A 10,325-nucleotide genomic window follows, 5' to 3' on the forward strand; every position below is an offset into this window, starting at 1 on the left:
ACTCAGCACAGTTTGAGTCGTAACACGACATCCTGTGGCTGCACGAAAAGCATTATTCAACATGGTGGCGTTGCTGTCAGGGTTCCTCCGAGCCATAATCCGTAGGTAGCGGTCATTCACTGCAGTAGTATCCCTTAGGCCGCCTGAGCGAGTAATGTCATCGACAGTTCCTGTCTCTCTGTATCTCCTCCATGTCCGAATAACATCGCTTTGGTTCACTCCGAGACGCCTGGACATTTCCTTTGTTGTCCGCAGCTCGTGATCTAGTGGCTAGCGTTGCTGCCCCTGGATCACAGGTTCCCGGGTTCGATTCCCAGCCGGGTTGCAGATTTTCTCTGCTTGTGGACTGGGTATTTGTGTTGTCATCATCATCATTCGTGACAGTGGCTAGATGGGGCTATGAATAAAATAGGACTGTGTAAAAGTTGGGACTGGTCGGGCGCTGACGACGTCGCAGTTGAGCGCCCCACACACCAAAATCATCATAATCATCAACTTCCCTCGTTGAGAGCCCTTCCTGACACAAAGTAACAATGCAGAGCCGATGGAACCGCGGTATCGACCGTCTAGGCAAGGTTGAAGTACAGACAACACTATCCGTGTACCTCCTTCCTTGTGGAATGAGTGGAACTGATCGGCTGTCAAAGGGACTGTGCCTGTGATACAATATCGACAGTCAACATCTGTCTTCTTGAGTTCTGGCAACTGGGATGATGCAAAACGTTTTCTGATGTGTGTATGTAACTGTTATACACTGTATTTTACATATATTTCAATAAGTTATTGTTGTATGTAGACCATAAAAACCATCGTCTAAATGATAGAAGTATTTTAACCACCGAAGAATGTGTGCTTCATCTAGCAGATAACATTATGCCTGTGTATTACAATAATTGTTTAAAGTACCTACATGATCTTGGTGATACGAGTGTGACATTTAAAAACGTGTGATTTGTGTTATGTGGAGACAGATACCTTCCCACACATACAAAGGTGAATGTTACTAACAGGTAGCTTCATAGCCCTTGCACACTCCTTTAGGATCATACTGCGTACTTTTCCGCCCTCAGACATACACACAACTGTTACAAATCGCAGGAAACGTGCATCAACCAAAGAGCATGCTAAGACCTGTCATTTTGCGTGGACGAAGTTATGGGCGGAGGGATCTGCAGCGACGTGGTCACAGTGATGTACGCAAGGCTGTGATCACATGACTGCTGGATTTATTTTGTTAACGCACGTTTTCCGTGTTCAGTAACAGTTACGTGCATGTATGAGTGCTAAACGAATGTGCAAGGGCTAGGAAGCTATCTGTCAGTAAGGTTCTTTCGGACACGACGTGTTGTAAAAGTTGCTCTTGTAAGCTCTTGCAAGACTGTATCTATAACATTCGAGGTGTGCATGTGTGCGAACGTGCCCGTTCGCACGTAACACGAAACTAACATTTTTATTACCAATATCCTGTAAGTAATTTAAACAACATTTATAATGCGCAAGTGTAATGTTGTTCACTAATATGTCTTATTTACATACTATACTTTTGATACTTTATCGCTGACATTTGATAATGACCTAAGGCCGGAAATGACCAGTAATGTAATTTGTATGCACGGTGCATAAAAGGAATAAAACTGACAGCCTACGGTGGTTAAAATGTTTCGATTATTTAGACGATACATTTATGTTATGGAACTGTACGTGAAGAAATTACAAAAAGTAACAACGTAACGACAGGACGTGTCATGCGACCGACCTTAGGTCCTGAAGTTCAGAGGGTGACACTCAAATCTAAAAGATGCAGTAGCCAGAGGAAATTCTTTAAAAAAAAAAAAAAGTTTATAGCCAAGGACAAACTTAAAGAATGTATAAGTGTACAGATGGCAACATACACGACATATTGCGAAGATAAGTAATGAAAATAATCTACTCGTGGCTGAGACAAATCTAGCCTTAAAGAGGTAGGAAGAAGTACGTTTTTCCCGCGAGTGTGTTTTCAAGGTGTTTTATTTATATGTGTACACGAATGTACTTCAGAGGCTTCAGTGTAAACATTCTAGAACGATCGTCTCCATCGAGTGACGCCTCGAAATACACACAGCGCATTGGTAGGAAAGCTAAAACACGCACGACAACGTAATCACTGGCTGCGCGATAAGAAGAGAGTTAGGTTGGCTACAGTCGTCAGGTGGGCGCGACCACTGCTTTAACAGGGAAAAAACATTCAGTATTTCCGCAAGAAAGTAGTTCACAGCATAGCTGCACGTAGCAGCGGCGGGCGTTCCGATATGTGCACGCCCGTGACGAGTTTTGAAACTGCCCTGGGCCGCGGTCACTGCGTCTCAGAGCCGGGCCGAATCGCGTGCCATGCGGGCGGACGATCTGGCCGCCACGGGGACCCGGGCTTTCGCCACTCCCGTTTGCCTGGGCCTACACGGCACCTCGTGGCAAGAAACGGTTTGGCGCGAGCGGGGGTGGAGCAAAAAGCGGGAGCAGACTTTTTCAGGGGCTCACGCAGGGCGCTGTGGCACCGCCCGTATAAATGGGCACCGATCGACAGCAGTGGCACCAGTTACACCTTAAGTGTGCGACAAGTACCTGAACTCACAAGCAGACATGATCCGTGGGCAGGTGAGCTGGAATGGTAGCTTTGAGATATTCTTCAGCTTCATATCACTTGGCGACTCAGTTATTGACTTGACTCATTTGTAGTTTGTCTTAATGCTATTTCTCAAGAGAAATATTCGATTGTATCCTACTATTGCATCAGGAACAAGTTGTGGCCTAATATTTTCGCAAGAATTTATGATAATCGTACATGGATCTGCACAACTTAATACTCGGCAAGAAAGTGAAAAGACAGGAAGGAAGGAAGATTAGCGCTGACTACGTAGATATTAGAAATGAAGGACACGCTAAATAGGACTACTTGAAACAGTATTCACCATTTAAGCTTTCCTCAGTTAAGAATTGTAGACTCAGGTATTCTAATCGATTAAGAAATTTTTAAAACGTCTATTGATAACGCAGTCATGGAACATTAATTCGTAGTAATCTAGAGCTTACAGCTATAACCATTTCCCGATAGCCCTTACTTAAGAGAAATAATCTATCGCAGATGAATATATAATACTGCGATAACAGTTTGACAGGGCACCAAAAGACCTAAGTCGAAACAGTGCCACCGGTGTAGGTGACACTCAGAATTAATAATATCCTTCGGAGAGTCAGCAATGACAAAACTATTTCACCTTGTGCAACAGATATGAGACACGTTAAGGAGAATGTAATAATTCCAGGTGGTGACAGGTGTTAAAAAAAATGGCTCTGAGCACTATGGAAGTTAACTCCTGAGGTCATCAGTCCCCTAGAACTTAGAACTACTTAAACATAACTAACCTAAGGACATCACACACATCCATCCCCGAGGCAGGATTCGAACCTGCGACCGTAGCGGTCGCGCGGTTCCAGACTGAAGCGCCTAGAACCGCTCGGTCAAACTGGCCGGCAGGTGACAGGTGTGAATATTACTTAGTCATTGTTGCAAAATACTGAAAAGAATTGTTTAGGGAAGAATGGGAAGCCTGTTAGAAGGCGACATTGGAAGAGATGAGATTGTGTACTGGAGAAATTAAGGAACACGTGAGGCAATACCGATTCTACGTCTTATCTTAGAATAGGATAAAGAAAGGCGGACCGAAGCTTATAGCATCTATACATTTAGAAAATGCTTTTGGCAATGTGGACTGGAATAAATTATGAAGGCAGCAGGGATACAATACAGGGAGCGAAAGTTTCTATAGAACTTGCACAGAAACAAGACTGCACTTATAAGAATCGAAAGATGCTATATGGAAACAGCGGCAGAGAGAACGAGGTAGCGTTGTTTACTATCCCCGGTGTTCTCCAATTTGCACACTAAGCAAAGAGGTAAGGAAACGTGGCAAAGTATGAGAAGGGCATTAAAGTTCAGGGATAATAAGTAAAAGCTTTGAGGTTTGCTGATGACATTGTAATTCTCTTTCAGGCGGGAAAGCACTTGGAAGAGCAGTTGAAGGGAATGGGTAGTGTCATGGAATGAGGTTATAGGATGAGTATCAAAACAAATAAAACAAGAGTAATGGACTGTAGCTGATTTAAATCAGATGATGCTTAAGGATTTAGACTAGGAAATGAGACACAAAATCAGAAGAACAGTAAAATAACTTATGATGGCCAATACTAAGAAACACACTTCTGAAAAATGAAGTTTGTTGACAGTGAATATATATTTAATCGTTAGCAAGTCTTTTTCGAAGCTGTTTCTCTGGAGAAAATCTTACAGGAAATGAAACATGCACGATACACTCTTCAGAAAACAGGTTTTGAAATGTAATGATAGACAAAAGTACTGTAGATTGGACTGCTAGATCAGATAACTAATGAGGAGGTAGTACGTCTAACTGGGGGAAAAAAATTATGACTGAACTCGACTAACAGAAGAGATAGGTTAAAAGGTTACACCCTGAGGTATGAAGCAATCGTCTATTTGAAACGGAAGGAAGTGTGAGGAAAGGGGGGAGATGAGAGTTGTAGACGGAGAACAAGGCCTGAATACAGTAAGAAGTTTCAAATGAATGTACGTTGCATAAGATAGGGTAGCGTGAGAGCTGCATCAAACCAGTCTTCGGACTGAAAACTACTACCACTACAACCAAAACAATGTCCCAATGTCGAGCATTGTGGAGGGTGGTTGTACAAAATCGCCTCAAATCCGTGGAGAGAATCAGTCGTGAGTTACAAAATGCTAACATCAGTACAGCCAGCAAAGTGACACTGCGTGGGGCAGCATGGTCGAGCAGCTCCTCGTAAGCCAAATATCTTAGTCAGTGCTAAACGACAATTGAAATGGCGTAAAGGGCGACGCTGCTGGAAAGTGGATCAGGCCATACCCTCTGGCAGTCCGACGGAATGGTATGGGTTTGACGATTGCCAGAGAACATTACCTGCTATCATGCGTAATCTCAACAGTTAAGTGCGAAAGAGTGGTGTCACGGTATGAGAGCGTTTTCAAAAGTTAGGATGTGACCCCCTTATTGCGCTTAAGGAAACTCTAAATGAGGAAGGTAAGCAAACGTTTTACACCATTGTTACCGCCTACAGTAGAGTAACAGTTCGCAGACACTGACTGATGAGAATGCACGCTGTTATACAGAGGCAGCTGTGAGGCGAAGGACTGTGGACAATTACATTCCTGAAACGATCTGGCCTGCCCAGAGAGGAATAGTTTCGGGATTTAGGATATTGACTTCTGTCCCGCCTACAGCGTCCAGCATCACTACCTTCTCTGGGAAGAATGTTCTGCCGCCTCACTGAAAGAGTCCCCAGCAGAGGACAAGCCGTCATAAAGGCCAAGGATGGACACTCCCATCTCAGTGTCCTCTAACAGGTGTCCGGATGTTTTAAATCAGATGGTTTACAGAGTTTCGTTAGTTAGATTTCGGTGAGAAAGCGCCTAGAGGAGGCTACAGGACAATATTATGGTCTGAATTACGTAAATACTGTTAAAGATATTAATGAGGGATCTAGGAAAAAATATTTACCAAAAAATTTCTGTAGTATTTAATGTTGCATCAACAGCGAATGCATGTGTAAGTGTAATGGCACTCAGTCATAGAAACAAACCAGAAAAATAATGAAGAAGAGTTTTAACAAAATCGTGCCAAAGTTCACTGGGGAAAAATTTAGGGGAAAGTGTCAAAAATCGATAGGCGGCTGACAGAATACGGATACCAATACTTCGCCTCCAAAAACGTGTTCATTTAGTAATGAACAACTTTGATCAAATAAAATTCCCCTTAAAGAATTTGGAAAAATCATTTAAAACGTGAATTGGGGTGCCCGTTCTTGTCCGACGTTGTGTTTAATCTTTAGTTCGCTGTATTTTTTGTTTTGTTTTGTTTACTTTGCAATCTACTCACCAAATGAGATCTAAAACGACGCCGTAGGTCTACTGTGGTTGAAGGGCAGTTTACTTATTAACTATTTATTTTATAGATCTGAGTAACATTTCGGTTGTCTATGCATTGTTCATTTCTGGTGTGGACGTTTGAAAGCCTGCTACTAAATAAGTTTCAGACAACGTAGTTACGTGTCACTGTTATAACTCTTCATTCCAGCTGATTTCCAAAGAGCTGTATAGTTATCTATAATGCTGGTTATTAGGTTTTTGAATTTGTTGGGACACATTTTGTGTGTAACATTACTATTATGGGGGTAAAAATTAGTATTATCAGACGAAAAGAAAGTCTGTTTCAGAATAAGTCTAGAAATAAATAATTACAAAAGGTGGTTGGTGGTATGCCATTTCGGTTTTTCTTATATGTTACTAGTCAGTCAGGAAATGATTCTACACTTGACAGGTGCATGATGCTTTCCTTCATATATGAAGCCGCTAATTTGCTTCGTTAAATGTCTTCAGATATTGGCAGCACTGTTGCTGTTGGGGATTGCTGCAAAGTGCCAGCAGGCGCTGTGCGGCCACGCCCACTCCTACGCCCACCAGACGGGTCCCGTGGTGGGTCCCGCCCACCCAGTCACTGTGGGACACGCCGGTTACGGGGGATACGGACACGGACACGGAGGACACAGTGTGGACTACGTGGTGAGTCTGTAGTTTGTGATGGGGGTACTCCACGGCGCTTCTCTAAGCGATTCTGTTGATAGAAGACTGACTTTCTCCCGCTAATCTCTTTAAGTGCGTCCTAGTGTCCTCTTAGTGTCATACTGGCGAATAATAAATACGAATAAACAGTCTTTAAATTTACATGAAAATTAAGTTAATGGGACCGTTCACTATCTTCGAAATACGATCCCCTACCTACATCATGATCAGGAATATTCCTGTATAGTGAAGCACCATGGATAAACACGGAAATAATGAGAGAACAAAGCTACCAACAATTTACAAAATATTTTTTTTTGTTTTATTTAGTTTGATTTAACCATGGGGACAAGACAACGGTGCTCCTCAGCCCCTGATGCTCACACCGAAACAAAGTTCATTGCGTAGTATAGCTCCCTGGCATTCTAGAAAAGCCAACTAATATCCTTAAAGCGTAGTACTAGCCCGTTGCTATATATCCGTTGCAAAATACTTAAGCATACGTGTGTATTCCCCTTTATAACTGGCTCGAATCATGCCGCAAAGTCTAACTTACTCCTACGTTAGTCACTCAAAATTAATGCCTTATCACTAAGAGAGACCTTAATTCGCATGATCACTCCTTATGGATGTCACTGAAACTGTTTTTCCTTTGTCATTTGGGGTCGTATGGTCTCAGATTCATTATGCTTCCTAATGACTCTCACTTGAAATAGCTGTTCTATCTGTAATCAGTAATCAGCTACCGGTACTAGAAAGCAAACCATGTTGAGGAATACGTGCGCCCCGCTCTAGCGTCTTCGCCGAGGTTCTTCCCTGGGCCACCATCAGCCTCACTCATTGGTTGTGCTGCACTCACCGAGACTGCATGATCGTGTATCAATTCCACAGACCTTCCGCATGTATACGTTTCAGGTTGGTAGCACCTTCTGATTTGCCCCCAAGGATATGACAGAAATTCTCGGCTAAGGTTGGCTCCGCTCTTTCCTTTTGATCAGTTCTCTCAGGCTCTAATGGAGGTTAGACGGTTGGAGAACCGAGGATTTATATCGGCTGGAACTTTTATCATCTGGGGGCAGCACAATTTTCAGTTCGAGTCTTTCAGCACCATTGCCACCTGCTTCACCCTCAGTTATAGTGAACTCTGTTTCTCTTTGTATTTGAAATCCAAAGAGGTGGGGGTTAATTTTTCTGTGCAGTTTGTGTCAGACTAGTATTAAGGTTTTTTCTGTAAATCCAGGCATACCCGAAGTACGAGTTCGAGTACGGGGTGTCTGACGGGCACACAGGGGACCACCACTCCCAGAAGGAGCACCGCGACGGAGACGTCGTGACGGGTGAGTACTCGCTCAAGGAGGCGGACGGCAGCGTGCGCACCGTCAAGTACCACGCCGACAAGTCCGGCTTCCACCCCGTCGTGCACCACTCGCACCACGGTAAGTATTTCCAAAAAGATACTTTTTTAACAGGTTGGAACGTACTCAACAGAGCAAGAGTGCTGTTCATTATTTCCTCTCAGTACCACCAGTTACTTCAGTTCTGTACAAATACTGTGGTTTGCTACATAATATCTGAATAACTGTGTAAATATAGGTCCTATTTTCTGTGTTAATAAAGTTACGGATCTTGACCATCTGGCTTCTCATAATAACGTCATGATCTATTTATTCACTATAAAGAGACATGTGAATATTCTGTAGCGATGCACCCAATAAATGAAATAAATTCCATATACGTGTACGTTGACAGTGCTTGTGATCGTTATCGCAATATCCGTCTAGGTCCAATCAGATAACATGTTTCGACATGTAGCCATCATCAGATTCGAATTGAAGACAATGGTAAATGCTTAGTCTTAATTCAAAACGATACCATTTGTGTCACAAACGACCGATGCTTCTGACACGGCTGTTACCGTACTATATCACAAAACATTTTGTTCAACTGAAAATAAATAAGTTAAACGTACAATCTAGATGGAAACTAGAATAAAGACCACAATGATTGAATAGTCTTTTTAAACGAATTTCACTTAACAAGGGGATCATCTGACTGTAACTTACTATAGGCACCAATCACTATAAAACAATGGTTAACAACTTTTGTAAGGAAATGTCATCGGAAAAGTGTGTTACAAGAACTGTCTGAGTAAAAGTTACCTCCGGTAGCGGTGCCATGAAATAGCAGCAAAGCTACAACTACGTCGTGAATAAACGTGAAGACGAAGTATTTTATGCTAGCAGAATAATTTTCTTGAAGTAAGCATTCTTATTTGCTCGATCATATTGTTTTGTTCTGTTTCGTAGTTAACAGAACTGTTCCAGTTCTTCTACTGCGCCTTTCATATGTTGTAGTTTGACGGATTTGTGTTCTCCTTTTATAAACTTCACCATTTACAGTTTTATTTTATTTAGCCTTAATCTAGCTTAGATGCGAAATAGGCCCTTCATTACACTTAACTACACTTCTGAAGGATCTGCACTTTAATCAGATTTGGCTGTGTAATTTAGGCTTACCTTTAGTTTATGTTCCCGTTAAACTTACATTAGAGTTCTGTTCATTTTCACTATTTATCTCATCGAGGACATTCAGTAGGTCCACTGAAGTTTTGTAATTTTTCCGATTTCATGCTTCCACCCGTATGCAAAATGTGACAATAGGCTCTTCTACTTCAAATCATTCTGATGTTGAACTAATCTTCACCCCTGTAGTGTTCAATTAATTTTTCTTTCCTCATCTAAATTTTTAACAACTTTTCGTGTGTACAGTATAAAACTTGATTCTAGTTTACAAGTCATAAAAAAGTGTGCTTGGCTTCTGAATGAAATTTTCACTCTGCAGCGGAGTGTGCGCTGATATGAAACTTCCTGGCACATTAAAACTGTGTGCCGGACCGAGACTCGAATTGGAGAACTTCGCCTTTCGCGAGCAAGTGCTCTACCAAATGAGCTACCAAAGCACGACTCAGGACCCGTCCTCACAGCTTTAATTCCGGCAGTACCTCGTCTCCTACCTTATGCTTGGCTTGTTTTAATGAATTAATTTCTGTGCAAATAACTGGAATTTGCCTCATCTGTCACAGAGGTTAATATCTGCGATGCAGTTGTACTTTTCAGTTTCTGACGTTTGAATTTTTTTTTTGCAGGCTACGGCGCTGGATTTGGCGCCGGTGCTGGCGGTTACGGACACGGTCATAGCTACTACTGAAGGCACGTCGTACCATGCGTTCTGAAACGTCCAAGTTCAAAGTGCTGCGTACCTCTAGGCTCTCTAATTTTCTTCACAGAACCATTTTCATATTTATTCCTATTTAACCATGAGATAAGCTGCTGATCTTGTAGCTCCATCTTCATCCTGTTGTTATAAACAGCAGTCGCTGACATAGAGTCCTTGTGCAAGTTATTTTTGTTGTTAAACACAGTAAAATAATGTTTCTCACTTCGTACTGCTTTATACAACTGTGTTTGTCTTAATAACTACTGAAGTTGTATGTATATATTTTCTGTTGATTTTTATACATTTTGTATGATTTATTAATCTATGTGGGACAAGAAATAAAATGTCTATAAGAATAACAACAAAAAAGTTTTTCTAAACGTGTACATGGTGTTTGAGTGCAGAAATTATTATATTCAGACACGTCATGAGTGCAGAATGTTTTATTGGAACTCCAGCACAACCC

At 42.0% G+C, this 10,325-nt stretch overlaps 1 protein-coding gene across 1 annotated transcript in view; it reads left to right on the top strand.

The window, feature by feature from the left end:
* LOC124712236 overlaps positions 1-10,110 on the top strand; it is a 53,284-nt gene extending 43,174 nt beyond the window's left edge. Inside the window, exons 6-8 of the mRNA XM_047242530.1 lie at positions 6,461-6,643; positions 7,884-8,079; positions 9,789-10,110. Coding sequence (XP_047098486.1) covers positions 6,461-6,643; positions 7,884-8,079; positions 9,789-9,850 — 441 coding nt within the window. The 3' untranslated portion in view covers positions 9,851-10,110. The remainder of the gene's footprint in view (positions 1-6,460; positions 6,644-7,883; positions 8,080-9,788) is intronic.
* Positions 10,111-10,325: the final 215 nt, after the last annotated feature.

Source organism: Schistocerca piceifrons, chromosome 8 (assembly GCF_021461385.2).
Source record: "Schistocerca piceifrons isolate TAMUIC-IGC-003096 chromosome 8, iqSchPice1.1, whole genome shotgun sequence".
NCBI lineage: Eukaryota > Metazoa > Arthropoda > Insecta > Orthoptera > Acrididae > Schistocerca > Schistocerca piceifrons.